The sequence below is a fragment of the Hypanus sabinus genome, chromosome 10, assembly GCF_030144855.1.
Source record: "Hypanus sabinus isolate sHypSab1 chromosome 10, sHypSab1.hap1, whole genome shotgun sequence".
Lineage (NCBI taxonomy): Eukaryota > Metazoa > Chordata > Chondrichthyes > Myliobatiformes > Dasyatidae > Hypanus > Hypanus sabinus.
Genome location: NC_082715.1, coordinates 77,727,460 through 77,746,592, shown reverse-complemented (window position 1 = coordinate 77,746,592; position 19,133 = coordinate 77,727,460). Strand labels below are relative to the sequence as shown.

Here is a 19,133-nt window from a genome sequence, read left to right as displayed (position 1 = left end):
GCACTGTTTGTATGAACGCTTTAGTTCATTCAATAGGGACGATCACACATTTTTCTTGCAAGGGTAATGCAGACCCTCACCAGTTGTGACGATTCACACTTTGAAACTACAGTGAAATGTGTCATTTGTGCCAATGACCAACATAGTCTGAGGATGTCCTGGGGGCAGCCCACAAGTGTTACATTACTTCAGGCCCCAACATAGAATGCCCACAACTTACTATCCCTACTCTCTACATCTTTGATATGTGGGGGGGGGGGGGTGGAGAGAGAGAGCAAGAGCACGAAGGAGGAAACCACATGGTCATGGGAAGAACATTCAACTCTCTACAGACAGTGACAGGAATTACTGTAAACAGGTTAACTGCTAGACTATTGTACCGCCTAAGTCCAACAAAAAAAGTGATCTAATAAAAGTACTTGAAAACTCTTAAAAATTAATGAATTAATCACTTGTCAATATTCTCATACCATTTCCAGTCACATCTGTTTCTGACCACTTCATCACAATTTTCTGCATCAAATGCTGGACTGGGCGCGCAATGATAACCGGACCAGGCTCAACAAAGTGAGGCGCTTCTCGATTCTGCTGTGGAATTGTCCTTTGGTTGACCACACTTTCAACTTTCTGCTCTTCTTCCGGGGAATCATCATCCTGGTCTGTCCCATTTTCAATTACATCCAGGAAATAACTCTTTCCGTGGTCCACAGTTGTCGCAGTGCTAAAGGTGTTGAGAACAGAGTCATCAAGGTGGAGTGCCCTTCCACTGGCGGGCAGGATGGTGTGGTTAGAAGAACTTCCAAGTTGAAAGATCCAAACTCCTCGTTCTCCAGAATTACCATCTCTGTTGAAAGAAATTTTGGTGCAAGTTTATGAGAAACAATCTGTTACATCTGAGCAGAGCAAGAGCAACAATGGAACAGTTGGCTTAATAATTTTTACTGAGTCATGTTAGCCACAGTGCACACTGGGCAACCTAGTTAATAGCTGAGGCAAAAACACGCGCACTCGAAATGAAAGCTCTCTCGCATGTTACAGGCCCAATCGATTCACCATACAATCAACAGGCCACAAGTGCATGTCACATTCTTACAATCGATTCAGTATGGTTCACAACCAAAATAGGTCTTAAACTCTGAAAAAAGCAACATTTCTTGCCAATCTTGATGGCAAGAAATCAACTGTTCAGTGTCAGGCAGAGCACATAATTAAGTTATTTCCCACTAAAAAGTTCAAAATTTAGTTATTATCAAAATACATAAATGTCACCACATACTACCCTGAGATTAATTTTCTTGCGGACATTCACAGTTTACAAAGAAAAACAATGGAATAAACTGGCCTATTAAGCACAATAGTCTATTTTTAAAAAGAAAAACAAGTCAACTTAATAGTACCCCTGTGTCAGATCTAATCACATTTTCCTCTTTCCTGTTACACTTTTAATGTTAGAATTACAAAGCACAGATGTTAACCAGACAGCCCTTTCCACCAATGCAAGGTCCTTGTTCTCACCATCCCTCTGATCTCTACAACTGTTATTCTTTCCATGTCTTTATTGACATCTTTTCAAAATTTCATAAAGACTAGCTTTATTTGTCATATAAACATCAGGATATTGAAACATACAGTGAAATGTTTCGCTTTCGTCAAATCAGTGAGAATTGTGCTGGGCAGCCCCACAAGTGTTGCCACGTTTCCACTGTCATACCCACAATGTACAAACATCCTTGGAATATGGGAATGTTGAGCAAGTGAAGGTCACAGAGAGATTGTACAGACACTTTATAGACAGTAGCAAGAATCGAACACACACTACCTCGCCACCCATGAAGTGTGGACCAGAATTCTAGATAGAACTAGAAAAAACAATGGCCTCATCATCCATCAAGGAAACTGCCTTCCTAATCACTGACAATTTAAATAAAAATCACTTCTGAAATGAGTAAACCAAGCAAATATTTAATATAAATTTCAGGGTTTTCCAAAAAAATGATTTCAAAGTGGAATACTCTCTCAAATCTGAAAAATCCCAGCAAATAATCTCAAACACGAGATTTAGCAGAGGCTGTAAATGTTGAGCAACACACACAAAATGCTGGAGGAACTCAGCAAATCCAGCAGTCAAACTCCTTACAAACAGCAGTGGAATTGAAACCGGGCTGCTGGCGTTGTAACAGTTACACTAACTGCAGTGCTGCCTTGGACCTTGCTTCCAACAAAATTCTTCAGATGGTTTTTCAGGCCAAGGTAATCCTTGTGATTGGGAAAAATAGTGACCATCAATTATTCCAATCAGTAGCTGGCCCACTTTTCCTTTCCACCAAAACTTATATTGAAATAAATTTGCCTATTAATTGTCTGTGCTGGTAATTATAATTTTGTTAAATATTTTTACCCATGTATTATTTTTTATTGAAATACGGTATCAGAGGTATACTTAGGCACATGTACGTCCTACTTCAAATCCCACAGCACCCTGAAAGGCCCGCTGTCTCAAATCAGTACTTTTGGCAAGGATTTAAAACAATGTACTTTTTTTGATGTTTAATTATCTTAGATTAACGTGGTTAACATGAAAGAGTAATTTCCTCACAATTAAACTAAATGGCTTGAAAATTACACCTAATAAGCACCCAGGCTCTCTGCTAACATTCAAGATTCAAGTTTGTTTACAAATGTAAAGGAGAATGAAATAATTGTTACTCCAGATCTGACATGGCACAAAAAAAACACGATACGATTTTAGACCACAATAACAATAAAATATAAATACCTAAGATAGCTATGTACATAAAGTGACCATAAAGTGACACTAGACACAGAAGTGTCTGTACCCAAGTGATTCTGACAGGAAATGATATAGTGGTGGGGGTGGGAGAGGGGGTGTAGTAAGGTGGGCTAGTCGGTAGAGATATTGATCAGTCTTTCTGCTTGGAGAAAGTAACTGTTTTTAAATTTGATCTTGAGAAATTATCATATTAAGTCAAGAGGGTACACGACCGTGGAGGGGGATACACACACTCCCACCATCTTGCTTCCATCATTCACCATCTGCACCACTTCTCCAGCTGACAACTTCCCAGTGCAGCAAAGGAAGAGAGTGTCTGTCAATACTCAGGAGGCTGCAGGATAAATACCGAGTTTTACAGATGTGATTGCTAGCTTTGTTTTTGCATTTGAGCAGTTCTCTCCCTCCCCCCACCCCCCAACATATGTAAACACAACTTGGGCTACTTCCCAATTCCCAAATCCAAGTCATTAATATAAGCAGCAAACATAGGTGGTCTGCATTACAAAACTGCATTCCCTGTGGTACAAACTTCCTCCTTATCATTGTCCTGATTAACCATGCTTAACCCCTATGTATCAGTGTCAGGTCGAAAGCCATTTTTCTTGGTAACTCTACATATTCTAACAATCTATTGAACATACAAAACACACCTAATCTTTAAAGAATTGAAAAGGTTGGTCAAGTAGGTCATTCCCTTTTTGAAACAGGGACAGGTCTTCATTACATTTGACCTGTGTAAAATCTCAAAGCTTAAAATAAAGTTATTATCCAAGTCCATGAACGTCACCAGAGTTTCATTTTCTTCAGGGCATTCACAGGAAACACAAAAAAAAATCATAATGGAATCAGGAAAACCCCACACATAGGACAGAAACAACCAGTGTGTAAAAGACAACAAACTATAGAAATACAAAAAGAGAAAAACAACAATAACAAATAAGCAATAAATCCAGAACATAAGATGAAGAATCCTTAAAAGTGAGTCCACAGGTTGTGGGAATAGTTCAGTGATGGGTAAGTGAAGTTACCCCCTCTAATTCTGATTCTCAATGTCTATTTGTACTTGTTTTGCCTGCATTGTTACATCACTTCCAGCAAATGCCAATTCCCGGACACGACCCCCCTTTGTAATTTATTTCAATACACACTGCATCACTGCTGCAGTCTCTTCCCGAATTAGCCATTCAGACTAGGGATTTTGCTCCATTTCGCATGTTAGTTATCTCTCCCTCAAGACCTTTCTCTGAATGCCTATACAGAATATTACAGTACACAACTTCCAATGATATGCCAGACTTTTAACCTGTTTTAAGATCAATCCCTCCTACACAGCCCTCTATTTTTCATTCATTCATGTGCTTAACTAATAGTCTCTTAAACGCCCCTAAAGTATCGTCTTCTAGCACCACCCCTGGCAGGACATTCCATGTGCCCACCACTCTAAAACAAAACCTAACTTTGATATCACCCCCATACATTCCTCCAATCACCTTGAATTTATTCCTCCTATTAGACATTTCTGCTTTGGGAGAAAGTCTCTGGCTTTCGAACTGTATCTCATCATCTTGTGTACCTTTATCAAGTCACTTCTCATCCTCCTTCACTCTTAAAAGTCCTAGCTCACTCAAACCATGCTCCTAAGACATGCTTTTCAATCCAGGCAGCATCCTGCTGAATCTCCTGCGCACTCTCTCTAAAGCTTCCACGCCCTTCCTACAAAGTGTCAACTGGAACTGAGCATAATATTCCAAGTGTGGTCCAACCAGGGTTTTATTGACCTGTAACATTATTTCAGAGCTCAAGATCAAATACATTCAATGATTTCTTCTTCTAATGTCCTGCTCACCATTATTCTCCCTGATGCAGACTTTTTCCTATCCAAGTTGTTCATATTCCATTTCTATTCCCTTGTCATCATTGTCAATACAGTAACTGTGAGCATTTAGAGTTTGTTTCAATTTGACACTTATCTTTACTTGCATTGTGGTATGTGATATTTTGATGGCATACCCTAAAAGATGTATTATAGATGTGACTGCAGACAACTCAAGAACCAGCTTTGAAGTTTAGCCAGCTTATTGACTATGGTTAATCAAAAACTTATGGAAACCTATAAGCTTACAGATAATTACAGTGATTTTGTTTTTAAAACAAAATGATTTACAATCACTCAGAATAAATAGCCTTAATAGAAGGGGACCCAGATATGAAGAAAACATGCTTATTGCTGGCAGAAAGAAAAGAAAACTTTGAACTGTGTGTAACCTTCAACACAAATAGCTTCCAGTTAGAAACATCAATGCAGTAACCAACATTTTCACTTGCCAGCACATTGCTCGGCAAGAAAAGCAGCAAAAGTGTTATCTCAGCATTGTATAAAATAACGTATAAAGTTCCTACAATAACCTCCTAGACTTTACCCCAACACATTTACAAGTATTGGTTTTAGTGCAAATATAAAATGGACAACTACCGATTTTAAAAAGCAGAATCTTGTTTACTTATCCCAGAACTAAAACTATCATAGGGTTTGCAAAATGACAAATGTATCTTAGAACAAACAAGGCACTGGGAAACATAACTTCCCTTCAATTACATGCCTTTCCTTTCAACATAATGAGTCAAACAGCTGGGAAGATCAACACTATCTTTCCGGACTATGTCCATTCTACGTACCACAGCTGTATATACATCAATATCTACAGTATTCACATTCACAAGCTGAGCTAAGCCATGGAAAGTAGCCAACAACAACAAACTTCACAGAAGATATGCAGAGGTTCATTTCACACAAATGGCCCTGTGAAAATGGTAAATTATGGAAAAGGATAGAAACCATTCTGGCCAACCATTAAACTAGATTAAGGCTAAGCTCCATCTCAGCTCTAACTCAACCTCCTCAGACTTTAATTTCCATAACACCATAATCCATCAGGGCAGAATTAGGCCATTCAGCCCACCGAGCCAGCTCCGCCATTCCATCATGGCTGAACCTGGATCCCACTCAACATCATACAACTACCTACTTGCCATATCCTTTGATGCCCTGGCTGATCAAGAAACTATCAATTTCTGCCTTAAATATACCCATGGACTTGGCCTCCACCGCAGTCTGTGGCAGAGCATTCCACAGATCCACTAATTTCTGGTTAGGAAAAAAATCTTTCTTACCCCTGTTCTAAAAGGTCAACCCTCAATTCTGAGGCTGTGCCCTCTAGTTCTGGATACCCCAGCCAGAGGAAACATCCTCTCCACATCCACCTTAACTAGTTCTTTCAACATTCAGTAGGTTTCAATGAGATTGTCCTGCACCCTCCCCCACCTTCTTCTCAATACCAGTGAGTGCAGGCCCAAAGCTGCCAAACACTCTTCATATGTTAACACCTTTGTTTCTGGAATCCCAGCATCATCTCATTAACCTCCTCAGGACTCTCTCGAATGACAACACATCATTTGGGAGACTGGTGCCCAAAATTATTGACAATACTCCCAAGTGAGACTGACTAGTGTCTTACAAAGCCTAAGCATCACCTCCTTGCTTTTACATTCTACACCTTTGAAATAAATGCCAACATTGCATTCTTCTTCTTCTCTACCACGGACTCGACCTGTAAATTAACCTTCTGGGAGTCTTGCACGAGGACTTCTAAGTTCACCTGCACCCCTGATGTTTGAACCTCCTCCCCATTTAGATAGCAGTCTGTACGATTATTCCTTTTACCAAAAAACACTATCACACATTGTGCCATTCTTCCAATTTCCTCTATAAAGAAACAGTCAGTTTTCATCAATCTCCCCACTGCTCTTCCCCTGTAGAACACTGTAGGGACAAAGAAAGTTTCAAAGAATAACATACAAAATTCCAGAGAATCTGTTATGTTCATTAAAGCTCCAAATTTCAATTATGAGAGAATTCTCAACGTGAACTGAAATGGCATGACTATAATGTTAAGTCAATGCCCTTCATTCTGGACTGTCACACCCGACAGAGCAGTTTCTCTGTTCATCCCTAAATTTCACCCTTTCCAACACCCTCATCTCAACTCACCAACAGCACGTCTGTTGGATCTGTCCACAAGCCACCCCAGGAGGAGAATACAAGCCCAGCTTGTGCCTCATTACCCACATACTTAAACAGAAAAACAAATTCCAAAGTCTTTACAGACCATACTGGACAGCAAATGGCATTTAAATAAACAAGAAAGTCTGCAGATGCTGGAAATCCAAAGCAACACACACAAAGTGCAGGAGGAACTCATCGGGTCAGGCCCGAGATGTGGTCTATCCATCTATTTCAAAGGAAAAAACGCCAGGCAAACTCAAAGGTCTTAAGGTGGATAAGTCACCTGGACTACATCCCAGAGTCCTGAGAGAGGTTGCTGAAGAAATAATAGATACATTCGTCATGATCTTTCAAGAATCATGATTCTGGCATGGTCCTAAAGGAGTAAAAGGTTGCAAATGTCACTTCACTCTTTAAGGGAGAAAGGCAAAAGAAAGGAAATTATAGGCCAGTTAGCCTAACCTCAGTGGTTGGGAAGTGTTGGGAGTCCATTATTAAGGATGAGGCTTCGGAGTACTTGGAGACTAATGATAAATAAGTCAAAGTCAGCATGGTTTCTATAAAGGGAAATCTTGCCTAACAAATCTGCTCTAATTCTTTGAGGAAGTAACAATAAGGGTGGACAAAGAAGAGGCAGTGGATGTCATTTACCTGGATTTTCAGAAGGCATTTGATAAGGTGCCACATGTGAGGCTGCTTAACAAGATAATACCCTAAGATGTTACAGGAAATGTACTGGGATGTATAGAGGAATGGCTGACAGGCAGGAGGCAGTGAGTGGGAATAAAGAGGGCCTTTTCTGGTTGGCTGCCAGTGACTAGCGGTGTTCCTCAGGGGTCAGTATTGGGATCGCTATTTTTCACATTGTTTACCAATGATTTCAATAATGGAATTGATGGTTTTGTGGGAATGTTCGTGGATGATACAAAGATAGGTGAAGGGGTAAGTAGTGCTGAGGAAGCAATGCGATTGCAGGACTTGCAATTGAAAGAATGACCAAAAACATGGCAGATGGAATACAGAGTTGTAAAATGTACTTTAATGAATTTTGGTAAAAGGAACAATAGTGCAGACTATTATCTAAATGGCGAGTGCGTTCAGAGGGACTCGTGCAAGACTGATAGAAGGTTAATTTAAAGGTTGAGCCTATGGTAAAGGTGGCTAATCCAATGTTGGCAATTATTTCAAGCAGAATACAATTTAAAAGCAAAGAGACAATGCTGAGCCTTTATAAAACACTGGTTAGGCCACACTTGGGGTATTGTCAATAGTTTTGGGCCCCATATCTCAGGAAAAAAATGTGTTCTCATTGGACAGAGTCCAGAGGAGGTTCACAAGAGTGATCCTGGGACTGAAGGGGTTAACATATGAGAAGCGTTTGGCAGCTTTGGGCCTGTACTCACTAGAGTTGAGAAGAAAACAGGAGGATCTCATTGAAACCGACCAAATGTTGAAAAGATGAGATAAAGTGGATGTTGAGAGGATGTTTCCTATGGGCGGGGCATCCAGAACTAGAAGGCACAGCCTCAAAATTGAGGGGTGACCCTTTAGAACAGGGATAAGGAGGTTTTCTTTAGCCAGAGTAGTGAATCTGTGGAATAGTAAACACAAGACTAGTGGATGGACCTCTACCTCACTGAGGCCAAACGGCAGCTCTCTGACACCTCCTCTTACTTACCCCTGGAACTGGACCCCACCAAAAAACATCAAACCATTGTCTCCCGTACCATCACTGCCCTTATCAACTCCAGAGACCTTCCATCCTCAGCCAAAAATCTCATAATTCCCACACCCCGCACTGCTCGGTTTTACTTCCTCCCCAAGATCCACAAGCCTGACTGTCCTGGTAGGCCTATGGTTTCAGCCTGCTCCTGCGCCACCAAACTGATATCTGCCTATGTGGACGCCAATTTGTCACCTATAGTTCAGTCCCTCCCCACTTACATCCCGGATACATCCCATGCCCTCCACCTCTTCAATAACTTCCAGTTCCCCCGTCCCAACTGTTTCATTTTCACTATGGATGTCCAATCCTTCTATTCCCCATCAAGAAGGCCTCAAAGCCCTCCATTACTTTCTTGACAATAGACCTCACCAGTTCCCCAACACCACCACACTCCTCAGGTTGGCCGAACTGGTACTCACACTTAATAACTTCTCTTTTGGCTCTTCCCACTTTCTTCAGACCAAGGGTGTAGCTATGGGCACTCGCATGGGCCCCAGCTATGCCTGCCTCTTTGTTGATTACATGGAACAGTCTATGCTGGTACTATATCTAATCTATACTAAATCTATACTGGTATTGCTCCCCAACTTTTCCTTCGCTACATTGATGACTACATTGGTGCTGCTTCCTGCACCCATGCCGAGCTCGTCAATTTCATCAACTTTGTCTATCTTCCACCCAGCCCTCAAATTCACTTGGTTCATCTCAGACACCTCTCTCCCCTTTCTCGATCTCTCAGTCTCCATCTCCGGAGACAGACTGTCCACTGATATCTTCTATAAACTCACTGACTCCCATAACTACCTTGACTATACCTCTTCCCACCCTGCCAAATATAAAAATGCCATTCCCTATTCCCAGTTCCTTCGTCTCTGCCGCATCTGCTCCCAGGATGAGGCTTTCCGTTCCACAACATCTCAAATGTCCTCTTTCTTTAAGGATCGTGGTTTTCCTTCTGCCGTTATCAATGATACCCTCATCCACATCTCCTCCATTTCGGCCCTCACCCCATCCTCCAGTCACAACAGGGACCGTGTTCCCTTTATCCTCACCTACCACCCCACCAGCCTCTGGATCCAGCATATTATCCTCCGCAACTTCCGCCACCTTCAACGGGACCCCACCACTAAGGACATCTTTCCCTCTCTACCCCCTCTGCTTTCCACAGGGATCGTTCCTTCCGACTGCCTGGTCCACACGTCCCTCCCCACAAATCTCCCACCTGGTACTTATCCCTGCAAGCGTAAGTGCTACACCTGTCCCTACACCTCCTCTCTTACCACCATTCAGGGCCCCAAACAGTCCTTCCAGGTGAGGCAACACTTCACATGTGAGTCCGTTGCGGTCATCTATAGCATCCAGTGCTCCCGGTGCAGCCTCCTCTACATCAGCGAGACCCGACGCAGATTGGGGAACCGCTTTGTCGAGCACCTACACTCCATCCGCCACAACAGACAGGATCTCCCGGTTGCCACCCACTTCAACTCTGCTTCACATTCCCATTCAGATATGTCCATACATGGCCTCTTCTACTGCCATGATGAGGCCAAACTCAGGTTGGAGGAGCAACACCTCATCTACCGTCTGGGTAGCCTCCAGCCCCTTGGCATGAACATTGAATTCTCCAACTTCCGGTAATTCCCTCCCCTTCCTTCCCCCATCCTAGTTTCACTCTGCCTCCTCCTCCAGCTGCCTATCACCTCTCTCATGATTCTGCCTTCTTCTACCACACATAGCGCTTTCCCCTTACATTCCTTCTTCACCTCTCCTGCTTCTCCTCCCTCACCCCTTGATCTTTCCTCTGATTGGTTTTTCACCTGGCACCTTCCACCCTCCACCTACTTTCTTTATAGGGCCCCTGCCCCCTTCTTTTCAGTCCTGATGAAGGGTCTCAGCCCAAAACGTTGACTGCTCGTTTCTACAGATGCTGCCCGACCTGCTGAGTTCATCCAGCTTGTTTGTATGTGTTAATCTGTGGAATGTTCTGCTGCAGATTGTGGTGGAGGCCAGGTCCATGAGTATACTTAAGGTGGAAATTAATAATTTCCTGATAAGTCAGGGCAAGGAGGCAGGTGTATGAGGTTGAGTGGAATCCGGGATCAGCCATGATGAATGGCGGAGCAGGCTCGATAGGCTGAATGGCCTAACTCTGCTCCTATGTCTCATTGTCTTACTTCCATCGATGCTGCCTGACCTGCTGAGTTCCTCCAGCATTTTGTGTGTAAGATTTAAAGGAATACTACTTTATTATATAACTATCATTTATAGTTAAAGAAAATAATCACTACATTCCAGGTAGATTAAATTTCACCACAAGCCATTCAGCTGACTGTGTCTCCACTTCCTCTTGCTCCTGTACAAAGGTGCAGGAGCCACAAGACGGCAGATGCTAAGAGTCCACAGCAACTCACAGCATACTGGGGGAACTCAGCAGGTCGGGCAGCATCTAGGGAGTGGAATAAGCACTGAACATTTTGGGATGAGACCCTGCATAAGAACCAAATGAAAGCCCTGATCAAAGGTCTCAGCTCAAAATGTCCCCTACTTGTTCCCCTCTGTGGATGCTGCCTGACCTGCTGAGTTCCACCAGCCTGCTCTTGGTGAAGGGTCTTGGCCCAATAAGGTTGACTGTTTATTCCCCTCAGTGGATGCTGCCCGACCCGCTGAGCTCCACTAGCATTTTGTGTGCATTACTCTGGATTTCCAGCATCTCCCGAATCTCTTGTATTGATAGTCACTGGAGGAACTCAGCAGGTCAGGCAGCATCTATGAAGGGTCAAGAGTTTCAGGTCAAGTATTTTCACCAGGACCACTTACCCTGCTATTTCTACACAGTACTACTATTTTCCTGTTTCAGATATTTGCTCAGAAAGATCAACAGATATGCTTCAGATTAGGAAAATGTAGATAGTTCGAAGAAAACTTGTGGCCAAAGTACGCATACACTCAGTGGCTATTTTATTAGGTCCAGTGGTCTTCTCTGCTATAGCCCACCCAATTCAAGGTTTGGCATTCTGAGCATTCAGAGATGCCTCTTGGCAGTCCTTTGCTTGAACATATGGTTAGTTGAGTTACTGTCACCTTCCTGTCAGCTTGAATTGGTCTGGCCATTCTCCTCTGACCTCTCTCTTTAACAAGGCAGTGGGCACAGAACTGCTGCTCACTTGATGTTTTTTGTTTTTTGCACCTTTCCCTAGAGACTGCTGTGAATGAAAATCCCAGGAGATCAGCACTTTGAGATACTCAAACCACCCCATCTGGCACCAACAAGCTTCCTGCAGGCAAAGTCAGTAAGATCATATTTCTTCCCCTTTCTGATGTTTGGTCTCAACAACAACCACGTCTTCATGCTTTTATGCATTGAGTTGCCACCAGATGATTGGCTGATTAGGTATTTGCATTAACAAGGTGTACTGGTGTACCTAATAAAGTGGCCACTGAGTGTATAATCACCATGTGCTATCCTGAGATTCATTTTCATGTGGGAATCCACAGCAAACAAAGCAAAACAGTTCAATGAAAAACTACACACAAACAACCAAAGTGCAAAAGATAGGCTTACTGGTATAGGTTTTTAACGGACTGTTCGCTGCTAGATGCAACTGCATAGGATGGTCCTTCACGAGTAGACAGAATGGAGCTTCTTTCCCCACTGCTGAAGCCCACACGAGCTGGCAGGTCCAAGTCGATGTTATTTGCTGCTTTGGGTCGCGTTGAATAAAACTGCAAACCACCTTCAGGGTACAGAAGGACAGCGTAGGAACTGGATTCATCAGAAGCCAAAGCCACTTGGAAGGTGTTTCTCTGATAACACAAAATCCCATCAACAAATTAGTGCTAAAATAGGAACCCGCAACAAAAGCAATGGTGACTCAGTGGAAGCATTCTCACCTAAATTTAACGTTATCGTAGACCATAAGGCATTAGTGCAGAATTAGGCCATTCAGCCCATCGAGGTTGCTCCGCCAATCCATCATGGCTGATTTATTATCCCTCTCAAACCCATTGTCCGACTTTCTCCCGTAACCACTGACCCCTTTACTAATGAAGAACCAACCTTCCTCTGCTTTAAATATACTGTACTTGACCTCCACAGCCATCTGTCGCAATGAATTCCACAGATTCACCACCTTCTGCCTAAAGAAATTCCTCTGCTGTTCTAAAGGGATGTCCCTCTATTCTGAGACTATGCCCTACATCAACCAACATCTAAAAAGATTACCTGATCATTTAGCACATTACTACATGCATGAGGTTGCTGTCTGAGACTGTTTCACTGGCTGCTTCTTGGAAAATCCTGAAATTGCATTTTAACCTATTGTTGTGTACGATGACTTGGAACATGAATATATTCACACACATACAAATTCATTAGGTTATTTTATGTTAAGCTATAAATTAATTGCAAGCAAGTTAGACTCCCGTCAAAAAATCTGCAGCCCTGGACTTCAGTGTTGCATTCCTTTTAGAAATTAGTTTTAACTCCGAGCAGAAATCTGAAAAAGCTAATGTCTGAAGTGACACAAGGGTTGTGAATTTAAAGTTCACAGCTGCCCAGGGACTTTGAGGCTCCAGATTCTTTCCTCAGGGTGTAATTTAAGGGAGGGAAGATCTGGGGCTGTGTGACAGAAGTGAAAGGTGGAAGAGAACTAGTAGAACATTTTGTGCAAATGTCGAACAACTTGTACATATAATGTCCTGTAAAGCATTATTCTTAAATCCCTTTTAATGAAAACACACTGGACCGTTGCCACAGAGAGGCCAACAGGAGAAAAATGTATTCCTTGAAAGGACATTTTTAAACCAGGCAATATAATTGACACAGAACTAATAACGCAGTAAATGATTCCAAGGCTCTCTGCAGCAGCACTGCCAAATAACACTGGGACAAGATGACAAAAGGCAAGCCTTAAGAAGACAAATCGCTAGAGAGACAGCAAGAGCCAAATTATTTTAAAATAGATTTATTTTCTGGATTCCGAAGGTCCATAAGTTATAGGAAAATAATGAGGCGATTCAGCCCATCAAGTCTGTACCACAATCCCTTCTTGCCACCTTTCCACTCTCAGTCCACAAAAGACTCATATCAGAATCAGGTATATCATCCACATTATGAAATGTTTTTTTTTGACAACAGTACAGTGCAATACGATTACTACATTAAGATGAAAGGGTCTTAGGCACAAATATATAGCTAGTGTGCCTAAGACTTTTGCACAGTACTATATGATGTCTAGAGATAAATTGTACACTTGAGCATTCAAGTTTATAGCTGAGCAGAGGGGAGGGTAGTGTACTTAACAATTCAGTAATATTGTAAATATAGTATATTACTGATTAAGCATTGTTTCTTTATCTATTTCATTATGGGTTATATGTAAAAGCATGTAAGAGCATACGTTATTGTGCCACCTCATATGTGTGCACCTCGCTTAAAAAAATAAAACTGAACATATCAGTTATCTCTGTGTTAAGAAGCATAAGACTCCTCTCCATCACACCCACTCCCCCACCAGTTCTTCTAAACACCAGTAAGTACAGGCCCACAGCCATCAAATGCTGCTCATACATTAACCCTTTCATTTCTGGAATCATTCTTGTGAACCTCCTTTAGACCCTTTTCAACGCCAGCACATCCTTTCTTGACAGAACTGCTCTCAATACTCCAGGTCACTGGTAAACCCAGTACTTGTTATCCATCGCTGATCGTCTTTGAGGAGATGGGGAGCTACTGTCTTGAATATTTGAACATTTTAGGAAAACAGACTGAATTCTGGTTAATAGGGGCACATCAGGACTAGTACATTTTGGCCCAATTTAGTGGGTGCCCCAATTTGCTGAAGTTTCATAGATTTTTTTTAAAACTACCATTTAACATTGTAACAGATTCTGTATTTACAGAATAAATTACAACACTACAAAAACTACAAGACTATAAAACATTAAATCACAAACAATTGTGTGTGTTGCTATAAATCTGTGCCCTAGTTCACAATAGTTTTTGATGGAGGGAATTCAGTCAGTGTATGCTGATGTGTTCTTCTGATTGCCTGTAAATGTAAAAAAAATGTGCAGATAGTGGATTGCCTTCAAACAGAGCTTTCAACGACTGCATCCGAAACTTTACTTCAATTGTAACATTCAAGACGGTTGTCTACACCTTCAAAGTCTCTGTAGCTCATAACTAGTTGAAGTGGTGAAATAGTTTCATTCTCACTCCCAGCCATTTCTGGCAATTCCAAGCCCAAATGCTTGAAATCACAGTGAGTAAAAACAATTCTGAATTGCCTTACTGTTTATCACCATCTATCAGTGACAAAATTCACTGCTGTTTGAATACAAACAAGTGGCATTGTTTAAAAATGGTTTGTTCTAAGCCTGGTCACATGACACATACACAACTGGCGCTGGTTAGAAAACCTTTGGCAACAGCCTCCTACATTTCCATTTATATACACACACAGAATTGTTATTTGCAGTTTTTCGGTATTCTGTATTTCAACACACTGCAGCTGCAGTAGCATTGCAGGTAGTACAACACGCCTGCATTTTGGAGCACAATTCCAGCACTGCTCTGTATGCCCGCCCCATGGAATGTGTGTGTGGGTTTTCTCCAGGTCCTCTGGTTTCCTCCTGTTATGTTTTGTAACCCCTGAAACTAATCAGAGGAGGAACACAGGAGCCGGCAGATACTTTCTTTCGTGCAGCACTCCCATATGACGTGGTGGCATAATGACGCTTAGCATTCACATGCTTCTTGCACATAACCCATCGTGAATTATGTCAACAAAGAATGCTTAAGCAAACATATTTACAACATCACTGAAATATTAAATACACTCCCACAGTCCAAAAGGCGCAACAGTTAATTGGTCATTGCAAATGGTCCCGTGATTAGGTTAGGGTTGATCAGATTTGTCGGTGTCACTGGGGTGAGAAAGGCCTGTTCCGCACTGCATTGCTAAATAAATAAAAACTAATTTCAGGACCTGCAGCATGCCAGTGATATTAAACCTGCATCTGGTTCACTTCCATACAAGGCACAGGATCAGACGGATTAGTTTTATAGTCACACGTACATTGAACCAGGCGGTGAAATGCAACAAAAACAGTCCGACCATGTCCTGGGGGCAGCACACAAGTGCTGCTACACTTCCGGCACCAACACAGCATGCCCACAACTTCCTAACCCTAACCGTACACCTTTGGAACGTGGGAGGAAACTGGAGCAACACATGGTCACAGGGAGAACGTGCAAATTCCGTACAGGCAGTGGCAGTAATTGAACCCTTTATGCTGGCACGAAAGAGTTCATGCGGTATGGACCAGATTACAGATGGAACGAGATATACCACCCTCAGCATTCATCCCATCAAGGAAAATGCTTTCCCAATCACTGACATTTTAAATTAAAAATACTTCTGAAATGAGTAAACCAAGCAAATATGTAACATAAATCTCAAGGTTTTTCTATAAATGTGACTTCAAAGAGAAGAGTTCTCCCAAATCTAAAAACCCCAGCAATTAATCTCTGAAATGCAAGAGATTCTGCGGATGATGGAAATCTGAGCAACACACACACACACAAAAAGAGTGCAAGCTTGAAAAGTGATAGGTGAAAGAGGTGAAGAGTTATAGAAGGAGGAATCTAATAGGAGAGGAGAGTGGACCATGGTAGAAGGAGGAATCTGATAGGAGAAGAGAGTGGACGATGGTAGAAGGAGGAATCTGATAGGAGAGGAGTGTGGACCATGGTAGAAGGAGTAATCTGATAGGAGAGGAGAGTGGACCATGGTAGAAGGAGTAATCTGATAGGAGAGGAGAGTGGACCATGGAAGAAGGAAGAACCTGATAGGAGATGAGAGTGGACCATGGAAGGAAGGGAACTGAAGGTGCTAGGGTGCACAAAATGCTGGAGGAACTCAACAATTCAGGCAGCATCATAACACACAAAATACTCGAGGAACTAATAATTACCTTAATCAGTTGCTGGTCACCCTGCCGAAAATCGTTGTGTGCACTCACATTTACCCAAGTGGCAATGAAAACATTAACAGGTTGGAAGCTGAAGTCGCTGAAGCCTTGATTTATCATCTGTGCAACGTGTTTCAAGATTTGTGGAGAGGAGTCCTGCCTGTAATAGACCTTCCCCACTTCATCAGAAGTGTCCAAGTCAGCTAGAAATGGCGCAATGGACCCGAACCTTGGTGGGAATGTGTCGACAAAATTCACTTCTTTAGGGGGCTTGCTAATTGCTATGATTCCATTTGTGTTCACCTTGATAAAGTATCAAAAAGAAAATATTACAATTTAACTGTAATGAAATGACCTCAAAGCATCAGTACTGGTAAGGATTCTAACTGTCAGTTAATAAAGAAGACCACTTAACCCACCCAGACTTCACCACTATTTTATGAGATCATGGCTGACCTCAACTTCAATTAGCCTTGCATTTTCTTCTACACCCTTACTGAGCCAAAATCCATCAATCACAATTCTTGCAAGTTTCAGTTGATCTGCATAACTCTGCCATGGACAGTCCCAAACCGGGCTGAGAAAGGGGATAGCAAACTCATTCCATAAAAAAAAAGTGCCACAGAAAGGCCAAGAGAAGCTCCAAAGCTCTCATCGGTGGGAGAGGAGGGGTCTTCAGATGGCCTACACCAAGGGATTGCCCCCCAACAGTCTCTCTGGTGAGCAGTCAGTGGCCTGTGCCCCAGCAGGGGTGATGGGCTAGATGGAGCTTCACATTCCATACCCTGCATGAAATGCTTACCCGTTTCACTACAGCTAGCTTGAATTTTAAGATGATATTTTTTCCATCGGAAGAAATAATGTGCCGATTATACTTAAGAGCTGGAAACATCTTAATTATTCAATCCTTAATCTTCTGAATTGGAACAACCTAATTAATAGATAAATGCATAAACTTGTTTTTTTTTTAAAAAAAGCCAAAACAACAGTATTGGTCAAACATAAACGAGCAGAATAGGGGAATGGGTAGGTTTGCAATTCAGTCCCAAAAGATGTGTAAACTTGACCCTGGCACAGAAGGAAACTCGGATTAGAAAAATACAATTACACATCACCAAGACTGGTGGAATACCGACAGTGTCCTACACTGCGGAATGAAGTACTGTATCCTATAACGTGGTGCCACGGACGGGGAGGGGACCACAGAGATGTTTAAAGTTTCTTAAGGCGCATGAACTTGCAGAGAATGGAGAAGGGATGCGGACGTTGTGTAGGCAGAAGGGATTAGTTTAATTCAGCGTTCAATTACTAATTTAATTAGTTCGGCGCAATTTCGTGGGCCGAAGAGCCTGTTCCCCGGGCTGTATTGTTCGATGGAAATGGACGTGATTGCGGGTGAGAACAGCGTGAATCGCTGCAGAAAAACCACAAGGAGTGAAAGAATGATCACGTTTTGTACGAATATGGTATGATGAAGTTTTTATTCGTACCGGAGCACTATGGAGCAAACTTGCTGTGATAATTTTATTTCAGGTAATAAAAGACAACGTGTACTTGGGCTAGTCTTCGAAAAACTTACTAAAACAAACGTAACTTTTGAGAATGAAGCAAAATAACGAAATCGATGGCTAATTTGTGGGTGCTACCAGTTTTCCCCGCCTGAGCGGAGTTGAAGTCCCTACCCACACCCGAGATCTGCAAGTTACTCCCGCTGACCAAACTGCTAGATACTCACGTACAAGTTCTTCACAGTACTATCGAATAGATGCAGAGCCTGCGACAACCTCATCGCCTCCGAGGAGGCGTCGTCCCCGGGCTCCAGCAGTTGGTCCCCAGCCCACTCGCCATGAGGGAGCAGCTGCCCGGGGGAGAGCCCACTCAGCTCGGCCGCTTGTAGCAGGAGTAGCGCCAACAGCCGCAGAGATCCCGAGCCCATCTGCACCATATCCGCAAAGCAGACCCGCATAGTGTGCGCCTCACAAAGTACCCCAGTCCCAAAGCCCACCCTCCACCCCGGCTCGGCTCGGCTCCGCCCCGTTGCCTGAACCCGCTCCAGCCGGACACGCGCACTCCGGCCTTTCCCACCCTCTCCCGTCGCCGTGGCCAATTCAATTACGGTCCCACTCCCCCATTCCCGCCAGCACACCGGCGCGGCGCTCAATCTCATTTCAGCGGCCAATCAACCACTTCTTTCAATAAAAATCAAGAAAATTCAAATTCTGAAAAACTCAAATCCTAACTCCTCTGTCCTTCCCTCTTCCGTTCCTTGCACTTCGGGTGAACGTACAAACTCCATACAGACAGCAATGGAATTGGACCCGGATCCCTGGCGCTGTAATAGCCTTATGCTAACCAGGACACCATTGTGCCGTCCCAAAATCAGCCCAGTAACTCTCCTCGCAAACAAGAGAAGACCTGCATTTGCTGGAAATCCAAGCAACACACACGGCCTTCGGCCCGAAACGTCGACTAAACTCTTTTCCATAGATGCTGCCTGGCCTGCTGAGTTCCTCCAGCATTTTGAGTGTGTCGTTTGGATTTCCAGCATCTGCAGATTTTGTGTTGTTTGTGAGAAG

General features: G+C 42.8%; 1 protein-coding gene across 1 annotated transcript in view; it reads right to left on the bottom strand.

The window, feature by feature from the left end:
* The window catches only part of nid1a (nidogen 1a), a 149,308-nt gene extending 130,569 nt beyond the window's left edge, over nt 1–18,739 (bottom strand). The window contains exons 1-4 of the mRNA XM_059982156.1: nt 18,293–18,739; nt 16,561–16,860; nt 12,146–12,387; nt 471–844 (exon numbers count right to left, since the gene is read on the bottom strand). Coding sequence (XP_059838139.1) covers nt 471–844; nt 12,146–12,387; nt 16,561–16,860; nt 18,293–18,724 — 1,348 coding nt within the window. The 5' untranslated portion in view covers nt 18,725–18,739. The remainder of the gene's footprint in view (nt 1–470; nt 845–12,145; nt 12,388–16,560; nt 16,861–18,292) is intronic.
* Between the last annotated feature and the right edge of the window lie 394 nt (nt 18,740–19,133).